Source organism: Glycine max, chromosome 12 (genome assembly GCF_000004515.6).
Source record: "Glycine max cultivar Williams 82 chromosome 12, Glycine_max_v4.0, whole genome shotgun sequence".
NCBI classification, from domain to species: domain Eukaryota; kingdom Viridiplantae; phylum Streptophyta; class Magnoliopsida; order Fabales; family Fabaceae; genus Glycine; species Glycine max.
Window position 1 is genome coordinate 12,849,513 of NC_038248.2, and position 24,206 is coordinate 12,873,718.

Here is a 24,206-nt window from a genome sequence, read left to right on the forward strand (position 1 = left end):
TAGTATTTTAGTTGCGGTTCTCCAAGAGCATACCTTCTTTTATTCAAGTTATGTGAACTAAACTTACGATGCTCAAACTATGATTAACCAACCCATCATCATTTTATATTAAATAATTGCACAAATCCTTGCATCACACGGTTATTTTATATTCACCTTTTCATCTCATAAAGTAAATCAAAACAATAATGAGACAACAATTCTACGGGCATTATTAAATCCGAATTCAAATTCCAGAATGGCTTGTTTAATTTGCAGCTGTATCTAATCACTCATAAGTACCAATAATAGGCTACTAGATTAGGTTGGCATTTATGACATTAAGAACTTATCATTTCAATTTAGGTAGGTTCATTGAAAACACAAGAACTCAGATTTGAAGCATGTTATGTGATGTATATCATATAATCTTGAGTTGAGTCTACTTTCATCAAATAGACATATTAGAGAACAATATAGTATAGTTTACAGTACTTATATGTTCTAATGGATTCATGAATCAAAATGAAAAGAAAAAGAGAATCCCGGGAAGAAGGATCTGAATGTTACAGGATGGGAATTTAACTTGAACAATACCACTGCAACTGCAATTGCAATTCAACAACTTGAATCAGAGGAAAACACAAGGCGTGTTCTTCTTCTTTCCTTTTTTCTTGGACTTAGGTGGTTGCAAAACAACCTTGATTGCAGCATCAAACACGGCCTTCACATTCTGAAACATTTCATCAAAGACATAAAATTAGTCCAAGATCCTTACTGCCAAGTGCCAAGTTTGTACTTTGGGGAGCTTTTCTATAGTGTTGATTTTCAAACAGTTGCAAAACTTCTGTTGAAAGATTCATACTCCACTGTCTTATTTTATATATATATGCTTCTAATTTTAAATATATAATTATGATTATGATTATAATCTTCAAACTGATAATTATATGTAACTAAAGCATAATCTTCAGGTCCTGGCTTTGAGCCTTTGACAGGTAATTTGACATATTCTTCTATAATGATTTCTTTAGTGGCCTAACACGTTAAAAACTAGCTAGTTTGGCTACATGCATCTTAACAAAGAAATCAGAACCTGCTGAGTCTTTGAGCTGCACTCTATGTACACAGCAGCACCAATTGCCTTCTTCAGTTCTTCTCCCTGCCCAACATTTTGTGGGATTTAGGTTTGGAACCAAAAATATATACCCTATTCTTCCATGACTCCAACAAGAAAATGTGTCAATTAGAAATGACTTGCCTGGGCAGTAGCTATAGCTGTGGTTCCAGGATGATCAATCAAATATTGCCTGTCTTCCCTCAAATCTGTAATCAACCAAAATGAAATGACAATTACATGGTAAACTACTAGCTTAAGCAAGTGATGCCAAATCATTCAGTAATTATGTAGTTTTAGATGATACCAAGTTTAGTTCCAACCAGTACAATAGGCACAGTTGGGGCATAATGTCTCAATTCAGGAATCCACTGTATAAAATTGGCCTAATGTCAGATTCTGTGGCCTGATATTTGTACTAAACAACAGATTCTTTGTGCCTTAAGAGACAGAGATTGGTGATTAGAACCTTTTTAGATATATTTTCATAGCTGGCTTTGCTGATGAGGGAAAAGGCCAGCAAGAACACATCTGCTCCTCTGTAACTCAATGGCCTAAGCCTGTTGTAATCTTCCTGTCCTGAAATCGTGAAGCAAAAATGAAAGAGTAAAGAGTATCACATACTCTACATGAAGAATTAAGAAGTATGATTTCACAGTTCACAAATATGCAGTGGTAGAAATCATAATAATGTTCACTTATATGCATCTGGTAATTGCCTTGAAGGTACCTTACAAGGCAACAATTTTTTTATCATATGTAATGCTTACCAGCAGTGTCCCACAATCCCAGGTTAACTGTGCTGCCATCAACCACAACATTTGCACTGAAATTGTCGAAAACTGTAGGAACATAATCCTTGTTTTTTTTTCCCCACAAAAACAAGTGAGTTTCTTGTTGATAAAACAAACAAAATTTGCATGTTGAAAGCACTAAAACATCATGATCATGCCAAGTCATACCGTGGGGAAAGTGTTGCTAGTGTAAGAGATAAGCATGCAAGTCTTTCCCACAGCCCCATCACCAACTGTGACACACTTAATAAACCGTGTTGTGCTCATCTTTCACTAATGCTGCATCTACCACTTTCTTCCTTCCATCACTGCAAGCTCCTATCCTATATTTTTTTTACTTGAAAATTTGGAACCAAAACTAAAGGGTAACTAAGTGAGGATCAGTGGGGACAATTCGAATTTTGAATAGAAATGGAGGGGGAGAGAGGAGCATTTAATAAGGCAAGCCCTTTTGCACCAACTTTAGTGTGTCCCTTTTATCTTTACCATTATTGCATTTGGCTTTCTGTTTCTTTAAGGGGAAGGCCAAAAAGCATTAGGATCATTGATCAAAGGATGATGCGTTTGGTGCTCGAACCGTGCTAGTAGTTTAAGTATTGCACAAGGGAGATCAGGGTGAATAATAATGAGTATTTAGTGAACTTTGCTTGGCTAAATTGGCAACCCAATTAAGAACTAATGCCATAAATGATAACCAAGACCAAGAGGATCAGTTTACGCAAGGCCAACAAGAAAAGCTGATGGTTAAAATATTGCTTTGTGAGTTTAGTGGTGTCAAATGTGCAATATTTGAAGAATAAATGATCTATTGGTCACACCGAATTACATGTGGTATCGTGACTTTTTGTAAATTAAGAGGCAAAATTTGTGAAAAGCCACTACTTTTATTCAACGAGAAAATACTAACATGCACACATTTTCTCTTCTATTTCACTACCATTTTGTTTCTTTTTTACCCAAATCTTTTTAATTTTTCTATTTACTTTTTCGTTATATCATTTGTAATATTTATCATTTTATCTCTCTTTTACCTTGCTTCTTAGCGTAAGCATGCTCGAGCTGTGTAAGTTTCAGTAATAGGAATTATCTAGTATGTTTTGTTAATCATGCATACGAGAATTCCTTGCTCAAAAATAATATACTCATTTGTACATTTATTATAAAAAAAAATTGTTTTACACATATTTCAAAACTTGTGACTTGTAATTATGATAAGAAATTTTTTAAAAGAAAAAAAATCTAATTTAGTTGTGAAAGAATAATCTGAATAAATAAATAATTATGGGTCACAAACTGTTTTGGAAAAAAACTATCATCTACCAGAGGAGGCAATCATGCTCAAGTTGTATATGATTATTACGGGTGACAAAGTTTTCATTCTAAATATTTAAGATAATTGTATATTAGACTCAAACTCAAGATTATTGGTTAAATTAAACCAGTTAGATTTTTCAACAAAAATTAATCATCAACAAAACCAATAAATAATATATATATATATATATATATATATATATATATATATATATATATATATATAATAAAATGAATTAAGCTTTTTTTGAACTTATAACTTACTTTTAAGTTAAGGTTGAAAACAAGAGCTTTAAAAAAGAAGTGCCAACTTGTTTGTCAATTTTATTTTTTAACTTATAAGATGTTTTTAAGCTAAAAGTTGTTTGGTAAAAAATTTCAAAAGTTTTAGTTTTAACTTTTAACTAAAACTAGTTATCTTGTCAGATAAAAATACATATTTATAAAAAAAATATAAGGTGTATTATTAATTTAATTTACATAAAGTTATTTTAATGATAATAAAGATAATAATATATAGATATTTTTTTTTAAAATGTTATAAATTAATTTAATTAATAAAATTTTATTTTAATAATTATTTGTAAATAATATATGTAATACTAATATAAAATTTAAATATTAGTTTTAAATAATATAATATTTAAGTTATTCTATATTACATAATTATATATATATATATATATATATATATATTATCTATTAAGGTTAAAAAATTCACCCAAAAAAATCCATAAAGGTTAATAATGTTTTATTATTTATGGACATTACATCTAAATAGAAATTGTAGGCAGAAGTAATTTTTTAGTTTTTTTTTTCTTTTTTGTTCTATCAATTTTATTTAAGTAAATGATATGGTGAGCCAAATTGACTATTTTTAATATGCAATTCCTAGTTAAATGGAGAGAGATTTCATTTTCTTGCAAATACAGGGTATGAGAGAAAAATACTACCTCCCTAAGTCTATTTTTCCATTATGTTTTGTTGTTTATTTTTTTTTATAAGATTCTCTTCTAATCGTTTAGTATATTAATTATGTTTTTTATAAGCTTAATTATATATTTAGCCCTCTTAATTATTATCTAAAGTTCAATTAAGTTCCTTGATTGTTAAAATATTTAATCGGTTCCTTAATTGTTTGAATCACAATAATCATATATTTCCGTCAATTTTTTTTAATAATGTTGACCATCAGAATTCTCTTTTCATGTTCTGACCTTTCGTATATTCCTTCCTCCACCACCAAGAAAATATAGAGTAATAAGAATATTTAAATAGATTTGATTTTTTATTAGATTATAAGAATCGATGGATAAATAATGCATCCCTAGAAATGTATAAAAAGTTTTATAATATAAAATTATAATGTGTGTAGAAAATTATATAAAATCATCAAATCAATTAAAGTTGTTTCTCTAAAACCATATTTTTTTTCTTTGGTTTGGAAGACTCCCTTGTTTTCTTTGTTTGAGGGAACTATTATAAAAAAAAATCAAAATATAAACAGAATTATTATATATATATATATATATATATATATATATATATATATATATATATATATATATATATATATATATATATATATATATAAAATACAATTTGACAACCTATATAAGTCACGCATCAGACAATAAACTGCATCGACTAGGAGCAAAGCCAAATAAGCTCTCCATCAACCTACTTGAGAGTTTACTCACATAACAACTAATTTGTTTAATTTTTAATAATTAAAGAGCTTAAAAATAATTAAAAAAATGCAAAAGGAGAATAATCATTGTGACTTGTAAGCTACAATTTAAGATGAAGACTAATTTTGAAAATTATAATTCCAAATTTTAGTTGTTTTCATGGGGGAAAAGTTGTTTATAAGATAAGCTGTTTTGGACATAAGTTGAAATTTGTATAAAGTTTTTTTTTCTTTCTAAGAAATAATTTGTTTTTATAATATGAAAATTTGTAACTTAGGATTATTTTCCAATAACTTGTTTTTCTCAATTTTTTTAAATACTCTTTTACTATGTAAAAGCTCATTTTTGTGGCACCAAAATGAAAATAATTATTTTCAAACCACTTTTTAGCAAACAAAATTTGATTATAATTATAATCGATTGTAAAAATATTCGATTATACAAATAATATAATCAATTATTTAAGTAATCTAATTTTTTCCATTGTCCCAAACACATAAGTTTTAAAATAATAAATTTAAATAAAAAAATAAAAGGAGATCTACACATTAATTTAATTATTTTGTGTGTGTGTATATATATATATATATATATATATATATATATATAATATTTTTTGAGAGAATTTAAGTAAAATAATTAATAAAATTATATAATTTAGGTTTACTTTCGTAATTTTGAAAATTATTTTCCAAACACTAGAGAAATAGATATTTTGTACATATGACATTTATAGTTTACAACTCTTCTCAAAGAGATTATGATAATATATATAAAAATATTAGACTTACCAAATTGCCTCACGTCAAGAACATGCCAAATGATTATTTTCAAGATTTTCTTCGCAAAAGTTGCATGGGCAACCCCTAAAAGCTTAATCAGTCAACAACATACAACATACTAAGGAGATTCGGTTAAGAAAATGAAGTGAATATATATAACATTGGCATGAAAAATTGAGTTTAACGTATTATGTATTGTCTCATTGTTTCATAACTTTGACGCATCAAGTGTTAAAATTAACCTATATATTGCCTATTGTAATAAAATATTACTAATATATGAGTCTAAAATTTGAGTTTAATTATTGTGTAGGATAAAATTTAGCCTATCAATAAATGAAAAGCATCATTTGTATTACTTTTAAAATTATTACTGTTATTATTAAAATTAACAAATTTATTATACATACATCATACTTTATTCTGAAAAACAAATTTGATGATTCTGGATAAAAATGATTATATATGATTGAATGACAATTAAAAAACTTTTACGCCTACCAATCCATTCTAATTAAATTCTTAAAAATTAAACTCAATAAATAAATATTTTTTTTAAAAAGTGTTAATCTAAGAAAAAAAATAATCCAAAAAGTAAGGTGATCACCGAATATTATTGTTGTTACTGTGTAAATAATTACTTCATAACTCTTTCTCTCTCTCCCCCATTAAGACAAACACGTACGTGAATATCTCCTAACAAATTGAGTGGAACCCTTCATCTAGAGTTTACTTAGACTTCTTCCTACAAGATGCATAAATAATTATCACTCCAAGAGACATGAAACTTAACCATCTTTTCATGCTCTACCTAAAAAAACAATATTTTTCCCTTGCATAACTGGGTACATATATGGATATGATATTGATTTTTCATTCACTTGAAGACAATTACAACTTTATGGTCAAGGTTTGTATCTTACATTTTACTATATTTTCTTTTCTGTCTCGATGTTTTTCTTCTAAAAAGAAGAAATATGTTTGGATTTTTTGCAACCAAATTTCTGTAAAGCTACAATTTGCAAAATTTGGATCATTTATTAATTGTTGAAGTAGTAGTTAATAAAGGAGAGTGTAACCAATAACCAAATTTTTTGTTGCATAGAAAATCATGTTGCAAATGCAGCAAATGATCTACATTTAAGATATGTTTGCATTATCATATGAATTCCCTTGAAATATGTGCATGGCCCCCTAGAATGCGCTGCATGCAAGCATTATCATACTCTTCCTCTCATTCAAGTTTTTCTATTGGTTCTTTTAAATCATTAGTACATAGTAAAACAATTAACAACTCAAAAAAAAGATAATTATACATTATACATATAGTTTTAGATGATACATAAATTGTTGCAGCAAAATTAGATAATTGCATTCTTCAAAAGCATCTTTTATTGTTTATTTTTCATTTTATTTATCTTTTAAAGATTTAGTAATGGAAATGGGGAGAGTAGGATATAAATTGAATTGTATAACATTTTATTGGATGAAGAATTAAGTTTTGCATATGTTATCAATCATTTTGGTGTTTCAACCTTTTGCTACCAAACTTTTTCTTCATAAAAGAATATTAAATATATGAAATTATTACGTATTTTGAACTTAAAAATTCCTCCTATGATGAGAAAATAATTTATGTGATGAAACTGAAAAGAAATTTTACACTATCATCCCATCCCATTACGAGTGTTATGTATAATAAATTTATTGATTTTTATAATAATTATTTTGAAAGTCAAATTTATTACAAATTCTAATTAAGTAATTGTATAGTTTTTTTACACTATATAAAAATAATTATTATAAGTATGATTGATTATATCATATTTACTTAAAATATCTTCACAGGATATATGCAAAGAAATAATAGTGGAATGCATCCGGCATGTGCAGCATGCAAGCATCAAAGGAAGAAATGCAGTGAAAACTGTATATTGGAACCTTACTTTCCATCGAATAGAAGTCGTGAGTTCTATGCTGTGCACAAGGTTTTTGGTGTTAGCAACATAACCAAGTTGGTAAAGAATGCTAAAGAGGAAGATAGAAGAAAAGTTGTGGACTCATTGATATGGGAAGCATGTTGTAGGCAAAGGGACCCTATACAAGGTCCTTATGGAGAGTACACAAAAGTTTACAATGAGTATAAGAAAGTGTTGGATGAAATTAAGAGATTCAGAAGCCAAAACCAACTTTTGCAAATTCCCTCTCTAGGGTTTAAGTCTGTACAAGATTTGATTGCTTGCAATGGAACCAAAGGGGAACACAAAGCGTCAGTTAATAATGCATCAAATTATCTTCATGGGAAAAAGAATGGTATTATTGATACTAATATTTATAATACTTATTGTTCGAATTATTTGCTAGAGTTTCAGAATATAAGGCCAGAAGTTGTCATACCGTTTCAGCAACACTCTCAACCATACTACATTACAGGTATCAATCTTTGATTTTTATTACATTAAATTGATGAGTTCAATTCTCTTTTTCCTTTATGAGGTTTGGGATGACACAACTACATAATGTGGTTTCAAGTTTGTTATTTTATCTTGTGATTAGTTTTACTAAAAGGTATGTTTGGAGGTTAAGATACAATATATAGCAATAGATGAAATAATAAAACAAGATCAAAGTAAGAGAATACGATGGTGATAATTGTAGGAACATCACAAATAATAGTGATTATGGTGGTAAAGATGGAGATATGGGTAATAGTAGTAATGAAAGTGATAATAGACATAACACTGATAGATGTAATAATAATAGTGATTAAGTAGTGGATAATGACAATGATGAGGTGGCAGTAGTGTCAGTGATGGTGGTAAAGTTAATGGTAACAATAGTGATATGATTGATGGTAGATGATAGCAACAATAATAAATATAAATAATTTTGGCTTAATGAAACTCGTACCTATGAGTATCCGTTCAAATCCGTTTCAATTTTGACGGGAAATACTCGAGTTGACCGGCTATGGGTTCGGGTTTAGGAATTACCCGACTTTTTTAATCGGGGTCGGGGTTGGGGTCGGGGATGTCACTACCTGTCCCTACCCATTTCCATACCCGTCCCGATGATGAAATTATTAAAATTTTATTAATTGCTTGTTAATTTTTTTTTATAATTTTTACATAATTTAAGATTATTTTTCTTGATGATTTTTGTAGACAAATGCATTGCAAAGAATTTATTGATATATAAGTAGTTAAAAATAAATGTGTAACAATCAATTTATTTTTTTTAAAAAAATCAGATTTTTAATATAATTTTTTTACAAAAAAAATTTTTTTTTTTACAAATGTGAACCAGGGACGGAGCGGGGACGGGGATACCCGATACCTAACAGATACGGGGATGAGATAACAAATTTTAACCCATCAAATATTGGGGACAAATAAGAGTATATGTTGAAAAGTTGGAGTCGAGGACTGAGGAGGAAATACCCATCCCCGCCCCACCCTATTGTCATATCTAACAATGACAAGTGCATGGAGGTAAAAAAGAATAATGTTTATCCTATCATTCTTTTTATTTGAACTCCCCTACGATGTAACATTGTAACTAATAACCATTAATAATATATTAATTGGTTCACCAAATGGTTTAAAATAAAATAGGATAAATTATCTTATCTTGTGAAACCATTAAACCAACCCTAATTCCTAAACTTTAAAGCTAAAGCAATTTAGAATCATGATTTCAACAATCCTTTTTTAGATTTTAGGATTTCCTTAATCCTAGTGTAATATTGAGATGATAATTATTTTAATCTACTAGAATTAATCTAGAGGTAGGAGATACAGGTAGTTTGTACAAGGTTCAAATCTTGTTGACATTATTATAACATAAATAATACTATATTTATTTTAGAATGAAATGAACAATTACGAAAAAGTATATATTAAATTATTTTTATATTATTAAATATAATAAATACTTTCATTTTCTTTTTAAAAAATTATAGTCTTGATTCTTCAAATAGCAATGTTCTAAGGATGAATTTATCATTTTTTTAAATTAGAGTATATGGTAGCATATATGTAACATGTTTTTTTTTAAGAGTGAGTTTATGTGCATGTGAGAGAGAGATATTACCTCTAATCTAATGTGTGTGTGATAATACCTCTGAGATATGTTAATTAATTTGATTTTTTTTAATGATACAATTTGGTACTTCTACATAAAAAAAAAACTTATTTTACTCCCGTATTAACAACAATTTTTTAAAATAGTATTTGATTTGAATCCATCGTGTTACACATTTACACCATCCTTTCCCTTATTTGTGTTACACATTTACTCCCATATGTGTGTATCTCTTCCCAGCATGTGACATGTGAATTTTTTCTTTTATAGCAACCAACTCATCTTTTGATGCAAAACACGTTCAACATTACAAGGCAACTAATGAGAACATGATTGGGGACTACCATAGCAACTAGAAACCCTGCATGTGACGGGTGCTTTTAGTTTAGTCTTCGGGTGTATAAGAAATAATTTAGCTCTTGGTAATTACAATTCCATCTGGTACTTGACACACAAAACAAATGTTTTATATATACACCACTTCAGTCTATAACTCAAACCAAAAACAAATAACATCATAGCTAGGAAATGTAGTCTTTAATAATTTTTGAATTTTTTAATCATAAAAACAATTAATTGAGTTTTTGTTATGTTTCAAATTTTTTAGGCGATCAATTCAATCAATGAACGCCAGGACAAGGAAGATGTCATATGGGGTGACTGCCGTGCATAGTTCTGTATATTTGATACAGATGATCAACATTGTCACAAGGATGCATTTAGAATATGAATTTCAAAATTGAGAGATTTGAAAGAAGAGTTTAATTTTTATTGAGAGATTTGAAAGAAGAGTTTAATTTTTATGTATTGTTAGTGTAATTTTACATTATTAATTAATTAAAATCATTCTAAGTATGCCTTTACAATACTTATTATAAAAAAAACACTATTTTATAATTAGATGAAAGTTTAACGTAAATTTACATTACTAATTTATTTGAAATAAATTGTTAAAAATAGTATAAAAAAATGATAATCTTCTTATCTTTGTTATTACTATTCAAGTTTATCTTTTTTTTGTTTCATTGTTGAAACGAGATATATGAGTTAAACATTGCATTTGGCTCATCTAAATTACAATCTTCTCTTGGACAAAATACTAAGTCACAAGTTTGCCTTTGACTTAAACATTTAACTCACTTATACTATGCAAAGAAATAACTTTATCAAGATAGAAAGTTAAGATGAATTTTAACACCTATAAAAAAGAATTATTTTGTCAATAATGATTCTTTGTCTAGCCAAACTACTATTATTAAAACTATGGGACAACTTTGGATTTGTTAACAAAATGGGCCAAATTGCCCCACTTGACCCTAGGCCACGTGAACGAGGGCCAAAAATGCCCCATAAGGCTAAAAAGACTACAAGGCCTTGTGGATTAGGGCAACCCATGGGCCTTAAACTTAAAACTATGATCCATGACTAAGTTGAAGAGACTCTAATTGAGGTTGAGCTAAATATACACTAATTGAGATAGTGTTGAATATGTCTTGGTTGAGACCATGATAAAGATGCTTTAGATGTCGTCAAGACAAAAATGATCTACCTAAAATTATGGTGAAAATACTTTGATTGAAGTCGAGGTGAAATTACTCTTGTCAAGAAGCCAAGGTGAAATTACTCTTGTCAAGACCAAGTTGAAGATATACTAAATAAGACTAAGTTAAAGATACTTTGGTTTAAGACGAGCCAAAGATACTATGGCTCAGGCCAACTTGGATATACTATTGCCAAGGCTGAGCTAGAGATGTTCTGCTTGATGTTGAGTTGAAATTCCTTTAGTTGAGGCCGAGGTGAAGATACTCTAGCTAAGGCTGAGCTGAAGATGCTTTGGTCAAGGTTGAGCTCAAGTTACTTTGGTTAAGGGTGAGATGAAGATACTCTAGTTCAGACATAGTTGAAGGTACTCTGGTCAAGGTCAGGTTGAAATTATTTTGGTTGAGATTGAGATGAAGATACTCTATTTGAGTATAAGTTAAAGATACTTTTGTTGATGTTGGGGTGAAGTTACTTTGGCTAAGGTTGAGGGTAAGATACTACAGTAGGGGTTGAGGTAAAATCGTTCAAGTCAAATTGAAGACACATTGATTGAGGTTGAGTTGAAGATACTCTAGCTAAACTTGACTTGAAGATGCTTCAAACTAGGGCGAGTTGGAGATGCTTTAGTCAAGGTTGAGTTGAAGATATTTTGGACGAAATAGAGCAAAAGATACTTTTGCCGAAGCCAAGGCAAAATTACTTTGGCCTAAATCAAGTTAAAGACACTCTAGCTGAGGTTGAAATGAAATTGCTTTTACCCAGACTAAGTTGATGATACTCCGACTGAGGTTGAGCTAAAGGTACTGTGATGAGACTAAGGTGAAATTATTCTAGTTGAAGCCAAGTTGAAGATACTTTAGGCAAGGTCAAGGTGAAATTACGCTCACATTATGTTCTAAATTGAGTTGACAATATTTTTTTATATTTCTACACTAACTCATCTTTATGTTTGAAAACATTACATTGATACCCCTCATATGTTACACCAACATTCCTTTAATGTTTGAAAACATTACACTTACATTCTCTTATGTATTACATTAATACCCCCTATAAGGGATGCTATTGTAATGGTTAAAAAAGGAGGTGTTTGTGTGATTTCGCAAAACCTAAGGGGTGATTAATGTAATTTACTCTAAAAAATTCCTATAATAAATCATGAAAGTTGTTTTTTTTTTCTTACATTAATTTATTTTGAGACATAAACTAATTCGTTTTAAAGAGTAGAAATCACTGAAATAGATTTTATCTCTCTCAACAAAATTTTCGTCATGGACATGACTGGAAATCATATCCCAATTAACACACTTAAGAAATCTAACTATCTACCAAGTATGCTAACCATGAAAAGTTATTTTCTAACAAGTACAATTTCCATTTTTTACTTATTTTTTATTTAAATTATTTTAAATTTTAAAAAATATTTCTAAAAAAGTTAACCAAATATGTTTGTAAATATACTCTAAAATAACATTTCTAGTTATAATATTGCTAGAAATGTACCAACAATAAAATTGAACTCCCTCCCCTTTAAGCAAATTTGAGTTATGTGGTGTGGATAAAAAAATTTGGTTGTAAAGATTGGTCATTGACAGTAGTGGTAAATATTCCCTTTGTTTTTTTTTATAAACAATTTTTTTTTAAATATAAATAAATTTTAACTATTTTTGTTTTATTTAATAAGATTCTTTAAAATATTCTTAATTTAAGAGGGATTTGTATTTGATATTAAATTGCAATGAAAGATAATTTAGAAAAAATATTTACTTTTAAATTGAAATTGATACAATTTACTAGTAACCAAGTTAACTAATTTTCTTAATAACTATAAAATCAATTGCTATTTTAGTTTATAAATGAAAATTGAGGGATTACTTCGTATTTATGTCATTCTGCCAAAAAAGAAAAATTAAGATAAATAGTTAAAGTCATTTCTAAAAGGATAGTTAATTTATGAAAGATGAAAATTTTTAATTTGATAGCTGAATATGACAAATTAATCTCGTATATAATTTAGTCTTAAATTTTATAACTTAACGATAAATTGATCATAAAAAATATAATTATTATTAAATTAATCATTAAACATTACACTTTAATAATAAAATAATATCTCAAACTTAACTGTTTTAATTTATCACACCTTTTACCTGTTTTAAAATTAAATTTATATTTTCCACACGTCCATGAATGTAAAAATGATTGCTAGTATCAAACCCGCCCTAGATAAAGTCAAGTCAAGTCAACAAAATCCCGAGCCTCGAAAATCGAAAGTGAACACCCTCTCATCTCATTCATTCTCCCACAAAGACATGGACTCGCATTGCCTCTTACGTTTCCGCTTCGCATGTTTTGTTCTCTTCGCTTCCGTCGCATGTTGCTTTTCACACCCTTCTCTCCTCGGTATACACCCTCTAGGTAGGTCCCCTTGTACCCCGCTTCAAAACACCTAAGCTTGAATCTTTTCCCAAGTGGGTGTTCAACCCAAGTCACACGTTGCAGCTCCCACAAAATCATTTTGCTCTTATTTGTATGTATATTTTGATTATTTTGATGAGTCTCGAATTGGGTTTTGGGTGCAGATGAGAAATATTACAACTCTGAGGTGATCAAGTGCAGGGATGGATCAAAATCCTTCTCCAGAGACCGTCTCAATGACAATTTCTGTGATTGTCCTGATGGCACTGATGAGCCTGGTATGTATGCCAGATGATGAATTTTATGGTTGTGTTATTTCCTATTTGCAGATGATTTTATGATTCAGAGAGATTTGAAAAGGATGAAACTTTGATGCAATCCTATAGGTATTCTTGGTGCTGTTTTCTAATTAGAATTGGAGTTTTAGTGCGATAATTTGAGTAATAAAGGTTTCATTAAAGGTCAACATAGATTGTTGAGGTGAAACACCAATTCCGATTGGAGAGCAACACCAAAAGCACCTATTAAACTGCTTTTTAGTTTTGTTCAAATTGGATATCAGACAAGACAAATATTTGTTTATCTTAAGCCGTAGTTTTTAATATCATTGACTTTTATTCTTTGATCATATGCTGAATGTTGATACTTTGATTGTTTTTCTAGCTTTCAATATTTTTTCTTACTTTTTCATGTACATCACTGTAGCAAAATAATGAGGTGGATTTTCATACCATTTATAACTTGTTAGGGTGTTGTTGTTCATTTTACTACAGGAACTTCAGCTTGCCCCAACGGAAAATTTTATTGCAGAAACCTAGGTAGCAAGCCGCAGTTTATAGTTTCTTCTCATGTTAATGATCATTTTTGTGGTAAGCATTTTTTCCTGTGTTTTTATACCTTGTACCCCTTTTTCCTGTTTCCCTTTCTGAGTTTTGATCAGGTCTGTTTGGAATAGCACTTTGCACATGTCTTTGGAGGTTTGCCAAGGCAAAATAATGGACTAGATATCTAAGTAGTTACTAGTTACTACCTAAAGCCTAAAGGCTTTGTGTTCTGAAAAAGATGGAGAGTCAACGTTTTCCTTTGAAGTTATCTAGACAGTGAAATGCATAAACATTTCTCAATCTCCATATTTTCTACTACGAATGGATTTGAATGGCCTTTATAAATGAATAAAATTTTGATTGACTTTTGGTATGATGTCTCATTCTGTTCTTGACCTGATTTAAACTCATTACCTATTTGAGATTAAATGATATATAGATTTAAATTCATTAATATCTGAATTTATGTTGCAACTGAGCTGGTTTAACATTTTGAATGAGCAATCTGCCTTCGCATAAATTGGCAATGGAGATTACTTTTCCTTGGGTCAACATATTTAGGCTCTTTCTGCCTTCAACTCTGAGTTCCACTTCTAATTTTCATTCAATATTGCTGCAGATTGTTGTGATGGGAGTGATGAATATGATGGAATCATTTGTTGCCCAAACACATGTGTCATGGGTGGGAATGCTGAGTCCACGTTTAGCAATTGCAAGTCAGAAGCAAGTCAAAATGGAGTGAAGTCAGAGGAATCAGTTCATACTGGTAAGCTATTATCCAAGAACTTCTTCCATGTGTTTAGAACCTCATAGGTAAATATAAATGTAAACTTCCTGGTTTAGGTTTGAAGTTGGTGATTATTCTACAAGTGGTTCTGGTTATTTTTCTGGTATTTCTCTGGAGTTTTCGTTGCCGCACCAGATCTAGAAGGAGACATTACCGTTGAATTGAAAGAGACTTTGCTTTTTACCTGACATTGAATGGTGGTAATATTTTAAAATATTTTCTTCATTTTCCCTTTCTGAGTTCTTTGTGATCGTAATTTAATATACTTTTGAATTAGTTGATGTCAGGGTTCATTTCATAAGAACTTTCCATAGTATTTGATGAACAACAGAAACAGTGAGAATTAGGAGAAAGCATCTTGGAATTTATCATCTTTTTAATTTGTTTTCATTCAGGAAAGATACTTAAGAAACCATATATTGCATGCAGTACAACTTAAGATATAAAACCTTTTTCCAAATATATTTTTAAATTGACTGGTTGTTGCTGTATCATTGAGGCATCAGGATTAAGTTGAAGAATATAGATATAATAAGTTTATTCTACAATATGATGCTTCCCTTTGACCATGGCAACTATTTGTGGTAGCTTAACACCTTTTGTTTTTTTACACATTGATGTCTTATTCTCTTAAACTTTCAACATATAATTAATGGTTCTTTAGTATGCTATTCATGCCATGGATATTAGTTTTTTTTTTTTTTTGTTATGGTAGATTTGGCTTAAAAGATCATTATGCTATAAGGCAAGCTTAGCAAACATGCTTATCTATTACTTGTTGCTATTTAATATGAACTTGACTAATTTAATTTAGAGTGGTGTATTTCAATGTTCAGTATATTGGTTCTGTTCATATATTTTACATTGTAATATTTAAATAGTTATATGTTTGTTATTGTTAAATTAGACATAAGTGGCTGTACATTTTTGTGTACATATCATATCACGACTTTTGTTATTGATGTACCAAATGAGTTGTTACTTTATTGTGATTTTATAATTATGTGATAATTTTTCACCAGTGGTAATGTTCCATTCTTTATAACATGATGGAGAAAAAATTGATATTTTATGTGATAAATGAGAGGGTGGCTGACATGGGTGAGTTAGTTATTGGCACTGCTGAGTTCAGAATGGGAACAAAAGGCATAATAGGTCTTGCTAGGCGTAGGAGACTAGGAGTAACCAACTGAGGAAGCCTAAACAACTCTTGTAGGACTATGTTCATTAGTACGGAAATGAGAATATAAGCTAGGGAATGGATGAGAATTGGGGGCACTGAGAATTGTTGTAATCTCATTTTCTACCTTCTGTCTCTTTCCCTTTTTAACTTTCATCTTCTAACTCATATACTATTGTTGATGTTTATCTCTATAGTACTGGTAAACTGGTTATAGTGTGAATCAAATAATACATTACTCCATTCTGATACTCTACTGTTGTTTTCTGTTTACACTGCAATCTTCCATTACATTTTCTCAATCCCTGGCCTTATCTTTTCACATATTTATACTGTCTCTTTAGTCTCTAGGTGCCATATTGATCAGATCTAAGTATCTTTCTGACAAACCTCTGCAGGGTTTCATGTTTGTTATGGTACAAGTCCAGTACTGAATTAATTTATCAACAGCTATGATTAGATCAACAATGCACCAATTTCTTCTTCATTTATGCCCTTTTATGAACCAATGCACTTCAATTAGTCCATGGTCATCATTATAAAACCTAGAGCAGGTTACTGGAGCACAACGGACTCAATGTTCTGGTTGCATTCCAGTTCCTCAAATCCTAGTTTCTCTCATCTGCACCACGAATTCAATGTCTGTCACACAGTCATTTTGTATCTAATATTTTACTTGAGGTGCAATCAATTGGATAACATCTTGACTGTGGGACTTGTAATATATCTACTATCATATCTTCGTACAGTTGATCAGTTGGAGTTGAAGTCCTGAAGGTTATGGATTTAGAGTCACAACATTGTTATGAGTGCAGTTTGCGAGTTCAAGAGTTTCCAAGGCACTGAATTTAATGAATAGTGAAATATGGATCATCCGGCACAAGGAACATTGGTGAAATTGTTGGCAGCACTACGGTCAAACAGGGAAATATATAAAGCTGTTGAGATTATTGATTTCCTGGAGACAGTTATGCCCTACTAGATTTGAAGATTATATTTAGCAGTGACTGAATTTAGTTGTATTTGGCAAGTACATCAAATTACAACGATAGTACAATAACTGTGGTGCACTATTGATACACACACCCACCGGGAAACAATTTAAGAAATTAATTGAAATGGAAAGTTAATCAAATTTGAAGATAGGTTTGGCCAGTATTGGTGAGTGGGAGATGACAGATTTTCATTATAGCTCTTAAATCATAGCTGTTAAATTATTGAGTGGACCAAGTATAGTTCTTAATGCTAAACTGGCTGGCATGTATTGCAATTTGCAATAGGTCCGTGGCATCTGAATTTTGGTGTCGTGATTATTTTTCTCAATCATAATGAATTACACTACTGTAGGATGATCTTGCGCAGAGAAATGTGTCTATTTGCCAAATAATTGGGAGTATGATACATGAAGCCATTAAAAACAAGAGTGAGAGCATATATATCGGAAGTGGATAGAGCATTTTACTATTGAATTAATTTTGTACCAAGGCAAAGAGAATAAGTAAGATAAAATAGATTGCTGTTTGAAAATAATAATAATAATTGAAAATTTTAAGAATGCAATGGACAAAGTTTGAGTAAAATATTATATTTGGTGTTCCTGTACCCACATTTTAAAAAAAAATCCGTTTCCAAATCTATAGGTATGTGAATTGTTGAGTATCTAAGTACCTGTACCCATAGTAATTATTTTCACTTTAATTAAAAAATCAATCAATAAAAATTAATTAAAATACAAATATAAATTAATTAATCAACTATTCAAAGATCTTTCAAATATAATAACCTAACAAATGATTTTGGTCTTTTAAGTAAAGGTGATTTCTCTGATAGATTAATTATCATCAAAACTAATGGGTATTTTTCATTAATATCATATCATAGTCACCAAAAATATAATCATGAAAAATTAGAAACATAGCATTATTTTTTAAAATGCAAAGAATTTTATTCATCGGCATACTTGGAACAAAGCATGCTCATCTCCCAAATCTAAGAAAATAGGGGGAAAAAAATCAGTCCACTGATTCTGTTTTACTAACTATTCTTAGTACATATTTACTTCATATAAAATTAAATAACTCATCTATTTTGTCTCCCTTTCGTAGCACTAAACTTTTTTTCCTTTTGTCTATATGCTTGAACTTCTCATGAAATTATCAGTGTACACAAGTTTGTTGAGGTGACAATTTTAATTCTACAACCACAGCACTGGACTACTTAATCCTTGAGAGGGTAACTAGCTTGCATGGCAATGCCACAAGTACCAGCTTTATCAAAAGCATCACGTTTCATCCTAATATAACCAGATTCACCCCAGTCAGCACCCCATGAGTTCTTCACAATCCAATACTTATCAGAAGTTCCTTTGCCGTACCCTACTATAGTCACACCATGATTGAGTTGCTTTCCACAAATGCCAGAGAAAACACCTTTTAAATAAAGCTGAAATGCATGGCCTCCAGCATCAATTGCCACTGACTCGTTGATTAGCAGCAGCAGCTTTAGCTTTGAGCATAGCCTCATCATTAGCAGGTACTTTTACATGCCCACTTATATTGGCTGCATGATGTAAAGCTTTTTCCTTGTTGCATGTGCCATCTACCCCTTCATAAGGGTAGTCTTTGGAAGTGGTTAAACCACCATTCTTTTTATATGAATGCAAATGCTGTGTCCATTAAGCCACCTTCACAGCCTTGGTTTCCATCTTCAACATCACAGTCTCTGAATTCTTGTTCAGAGAGAGAAACCAGCTTCCCTGATTTTATTTTGTTGATTCCTTCCACAGCAGCCACTGCAGAAAATGCCCAACAACTTCCTGCATGAAGACATAACTTGAAACAAGTTATTGTAATTTGTAAGGATGTTCCTTAAGTTGTGTGAAATTTCAGGAGAAAACCATGTGCTATTCTAGTTAAAAAAACTGAGTTAATCAGAAATGACACTTTTTTAACTTTCATTGCCTTTTTAAAGTGTATAATTTACTTGTTCAGGCTCCAAAATCAATAGTGACCATGTTGAAGATTCAAATGAGAATTTATTAAAGGGAAAAAAATGCTTAGTAACATAGCTGAACTGCATAATTTGTGAAATTGAGAAAACATACTTTGGCACCCCTAAAACATGCACTTTTTATTTCAAGAAACTTTACCACAATTGCCTTGATCCTTGATGTCAGATACTGCTCCTTCCTTCCTCCAATCCTTGCTCTCTGGAAGATCCTCATGTTCATGATACATGAATCCTGTATGTGGAAGGAACCTAGTTCCAAAACCCAGATAAGGACTAACAAACTCTTCATTAGTAAGATCTGCAAATTTGTTGTCAGTGAGATTGTAGGAGTTCTTGAGAGTTTTTGCACTCTATATACTCAAGATTTGCTTGGTAAATGCCAAAACGGACCTCCCATTCTTCTTTATCTTTGTAATTCGATCATTTTGTTTAAGCCATCTTTCAAACCTCACCCTCATGGCTTCTAGGTTGGATGAATTATACCAGTGCATTGGAGGACATTCACTTGCACTTATCCATGCATTACAAAAGATAAGAAGATTGAAGATAGTGTAGGTTAATGTGGTAATTGTCTTCATGGCTTTTTCTCAATGCAAATGGAGAATGGGAGCTTGCATTCCTATTTATCATAAACAAACATACTTTCTGTTCTTTTAGAGGCGTTTCAGCCACATAAGTGCCTTCTTATGTTCATGTCTTTCATGCTTGAGAGTTTTAACAAGGCAAAGCTTTTTATTTTACACTTCATTTTCTCTGCATGACCTTAAATTAAGATGTGTTACGTGAATGCCATGGACTGCTTAAGGTTTTACAAGGCAAAATATACTATATAGTTGATAATTATGTGATACATTTGAATGTTAGATAGGTCTTGTCATCAATCAGGAAGTTTCAATTGGTATGAGAAGTTTAGTCTTTCAAATTGTGTATGCAAACGAAAGTTTCAATAGCATTCCTCCTATATAAGAAGCGACTTTCTTAACTTGAGGACTCAATAGAAATTATTGAATGGTTCGGAACTACTATTTGTATATGGTTCTGGTTAATTCGTAAATGACACGTAACTGAATTTTAGTAACTCTTTTCAATAAATTGAAAAACTCGACTTCATAGGCTAAGACTATAAACACCTAATGGTTAATATAACCTAGACCATACAATAATTTCTCAAGATGCACCTCCAAAAGACTTGGCCAAGCCTCTGCTTTCTAATTTGCCAGCTCCTCTGGCTATACCCTTTTTAAGTGATTGCTAACATGAGTCAGACAATGCAGTTTATCAAAGGGCATCAGCTGCTAACATGAGTCAGACAATGCAATTTCTGGGATGTTTGGACCACTGAGTTTACTAGTTTCCCAATTGGTTGAATCGATTAATCTAGTCTAATTTTTAATTTATACATTTCATATAATATTTATTAATTTTTTTCAATGAAACAGTATCTTAGGTACTTTTTTTTAACACATTCTATCTTAACAGTTGAAATTCATAGAAAATAACAAAATTTCATAAATCTCATGTTATATTTAACGATTCTCTCTCTTAATTTTATACTCCTTTCTGACTAAAATATAAACAAAAAAAAAAACTAAATCACTCCTATAATAAAAATAGTTAACATCATTTATTTTTTATAATCTCAATAAAAGAAGTTAATTCATTTCTTAAGCATACATCTTCTACATTAATTACATAGAACGAAAAAAAAATTGTTTAAAATAAGACTCCAATTAAACTGAAGATATTTTGAAAATATTATTATTAAATAGGAAAAAGATAGTTAAAGTCTGCTTATGTTTTAGTCTAACACATCAATTTTTTTTTGCTTATATTTCCATCCAGGGGAATAATTTGAAATAATTAGAGATAATAGTGTGTTTCTAATCTTTCTCCATATTATAATAATGTTTGACTCATCTTGTTTTGTGCTTCTATTTTATTTGAAGGGAGAAAAAGGGAGAAAATGTATGAAATACATTTTCATAAAAGCTCTAAAAACAAAGGGAGCTTTTAAAAAATATATATATGAAAACAGAAAATAAAAAAACTTTGTAAATTACCTTTTAAAAACATTAGTTAACATAATTTATTTTTTATAGTCTCAATAAAAGAAGTTAATTCATTTCTTAAGCATACATCTTCTACATTAATTACATAAAAAAAGAGAAATTTGTTTAAAGTAAAACTTCAATTAAATTAAGGTATTTTGAAGATATTATCATTAAATAGGAAAGAATTAGTTAAAATCTGTCAATGTTTTAATCTAACACGTTGATTTTTATTTTTTTTTATATTTCCGTCCAAAGGAATAATTTGGACTAATTAGAGATGATAGTGTGCTTCTAATCCTTCTTCATATTATAATAATGTTTGACTCGTCTTATTCCGTGTTTCTATTCTCTTTGAAGGGTGAAAAATGTATGAAATACATTTTCATAAAAGTTCTAAAAATAAAGGGAGCTTTTAAAAATAGATCAATGAAAACACAAAATATTTTTTTCTAAATTACCTTTTAAAAAGATTAATTAACATCATTTATTTTTATAGTCTCAATAAAAAGTTAATTCATTTCTTAAGCATACATCTTCTACATTAATTGCATGGAAGGCAAAAAAAAAAGGGAATTTTGTTTAAAGTAAAATCAATTAAATTAAGAATATTTTGAAGATATTATCATTAAATAGAAAATAATTAGTTAAAATCTGGTTAACACATTGATTTTTTATACTTATATTTTTGTCCAAAGGAATAATTTTAAATAATTAGAGATAATAGTGTGTTTCAAATCCTTCTCCATATTATAATAATGTTTGACTGGTCTTATTCTGTGCTTCTATTCTCTTTGAAAGGAGAAAAATTGTATGAAATACATTTTAATAAAAGCTCTAAAAATAAAGGGAGCTTTTAAAAAAAAATCAATGAAAACATAAAATAAAAAACTTTCTAAATTACCTTTTAAGTTCTTTTAGTCATCCTTCTCCTTCTTTATTCCAAATTAAAAACAAGAATACCCACTATACCCAAAATTAAAAACAACTTTAGTATAAAAAATATAAAATTAACAAATCAATTTAAATTTAGTTCTGAAAAATATTTTAAATTTAACTTTAAAGTTTTGAGGTTAAAAAAAAAGGCAAATTACTAACTATGAGGCTATGACTTTTTTTTTCATTTTTTATAAATTTTAAAATATCTGAAAGATAGAATGTAAATAAAATTGTAACAATTTTAATCAAATATTTTTATTACTTTTAAAAGTTATTTTCCTAAAATTTGTTTTAGGCTTAAATAATCGTTAAATTGAATTTAGTGGTTAAAATATTCTACTAGCAACTAAAATATTATTCTATACTTGTGGAATACACCAAAATACCGACTAGTTCATTTCTAATAAATAATAATCATAATATATCTCTCTCCCTCTCTCAAATATGTACAAGTGGACACATGGGAGCATTAAGTTTATGCAGCACTTGTATTTTGTTTTAATGAACTCATGTTTTTTTTTTCTTTTTTTACAGATTAATGAACTCATGTTTAAAAATACTGTTGAACACAATTATGTTGTAAATAACAAAGGGAAGTATAATCAATAAGGTCCACACAATTGATAGATAGGTAAATTCTTTAAGTATGCTAATAAGACTTCAATTTCTTTTATTGTATAAATAAAAAAATTATTAAAAAAAGATAAAAATTACTTTTGTGATCTTTATACATCAAGGATTAAATCTCATGATTTTTGATTATGAGTTTCTCATAAAAGAAAAAAGAACAAAAGATTATATATAAAATTATATGCTTTGTCTTTTTAAGTATGTCTCTCACTTTAGATTTAAATAAGTTGATTTTATTTTATTTTAGGTAATTTTTTAATTGAGTTTATGTGTGTACGTATATAATGGTCCTGTTTTGTTATATGTTGTAAATTTCAACGACCTGTCTAATCAGCCTATCTCGAATAAATTCTGTACTTAATAGTTTTCATAACTAACAATTCAATTGAAATGTTTTCCCAGCAAGCCAGGCACACACGAATATATATTATGACATCTTTTATAACCAGAAACATATATATATATTCAGAATGAATAACTTATCATCAGATAATTTTATTTGAGTGAAATAAGGTTATTATAATAATAAAATTTTCCTTTCAAACTAGTACTAATATAATTATATATTTTATATTTGAACTCAAAATTATTAATTAAATTAAAACAATCTGTTACAAAATATTAATTAAAATATATAATTATATATTTGATGTGTTTAAATTTTTCTATTAATATAATATATTAATTGTTAGTCGGAAATATAATGGCATTAGTTTGCCTCAACGAGAGGTACTATATATAATGATATAAATGAAAATCTATATAGATTTATATATATGGGTACAGTTTGATCTTACTGAGCTAGCCAACTTGCAATTCATATCTCTATTCCAACAATATTATTTTATATGTCGGAGGAGAAGACAAGACCCCACACACATGGATTCTATTAATCAGTATAGAATCCATCCGTGAAGATGCTCCATTGGCAAGCACTTGCTTGATTTAGAATGTGGAAATTTTATATCCCAATAGGCACCTCCCCTAATGATGATTTGAAGCTTTGTCACATATTTTTCTCCATTAGAAAATAAAATCATGAGTTCCACTTAAGATAAGATCATGGAAG

General features: G+C 29.4%; 4 protein-coding genes across 7 annotated transcripts; 2 read left to right on the forward strand and 2 right to left on the reverse strand.

Annotated features, from left to right (window-relative positions):
* Positions 1-370: 370 nt before the first annotated feature.
* LOC100782967 (rac-like GTP-binding protein RAC2) lies at positions 371-2,626 on the reverse strand. Its single transcript, XM_003539906.5, has 7 exons — positions 2,059-2,626; positions 1,867-1,954; positions 1,566-1,675; positions 1,404-1,467; positions 1,241-1,305; positions 1,076-1,141; positions 371-712 (listed from the first exon to the last, which is right to left on the reverse strand). The coding sequence occupies exons 1-7, from the start codon at positions 2,155-2,157 to the stop codon at positions 611-613; spliced, it is 594 nt and encodes a 197-aa protein (XP_003539954.1). The 5' UTR covers positions 2,158-2,626; the 3' UTR covers positions 371-610.
* A 4,925-nt stretch (positions 2,627-7,551) lies between these two features.
* LOC100809173 (LOB domain-containing protein 2) lies at positions 7,552-8,124 on the forward strand. The gene has a single exon (XM_026124776.2). It carries the CDS (start codon positions 7,552-7,554, stop codon positions 8,122-8,124), a length of 573 nt encoding a protein of 190 aa, XP_025980561.2.
* Positions 8,125-13,527: 5,403 nt separating this feature from the next.
* Positions 13,528-17,807, forward strand: LOC100783506 (glucosidase 2 subunit beta). Of its 4 annotated transcripts, none has more exons than XM_041007184.1 (6): positions 13,528-13,720; positions 13,885-13,998; positions 14,494-14,589; positions 15,164-15,310; positions 15,388-15,531; positions 17,261-17,807. In XM_041007184.1, the coding sequence occupies exons 1-5, from the start codon at positions 13,615-13,617 to the stop codon at positions 15,489-15,491; spliced, it is 567 nt and encodes a 188-aa protein (XP_040863118.1). In that variant the 5' UTR covers positions 13,528-13,614; the 3' UTR covers positions 15,492-15,531; positions 17,261-17,807. The 4 variants fall into 4 exon arrangements, with proteins under 4 accessions (XP_040863118.1, XP_003539955.1, XP_040863116.1 ...); XM_003539907.5 differs by having other exon boundaries at positions 13,533-13,720; positions 16,910-17,807; XM_041007182.1 differs by having other exon boundaries at positions 13,539-13,720; positions 15,388-15,528; positions 16,910-17,807.
* Positions 17,808-18,609: 802 nt separating this feature from the next.
* LOC121173133 (ervatamin-B) lies at positions 18,610-20,209 on the reverse strand. Its single transcript, XM_041007185.1, is given in 6 exon segments — positions 18,610-18,993; positions 18,995-19,161; positions 19,163-19,326; positions 19,660-19,856; positions 19,858-19,936; positions 19,939-20,209. Coding segments are annotated over 6 exon segments (1,032 nt in total). The 5' UTR covers positions 20,099-20,209; the 3' UTR covers positions 18,610-18,728.
* Between the last annotated feature and the right edge of the window lie 3,997 nt (positions 20,210-24,206).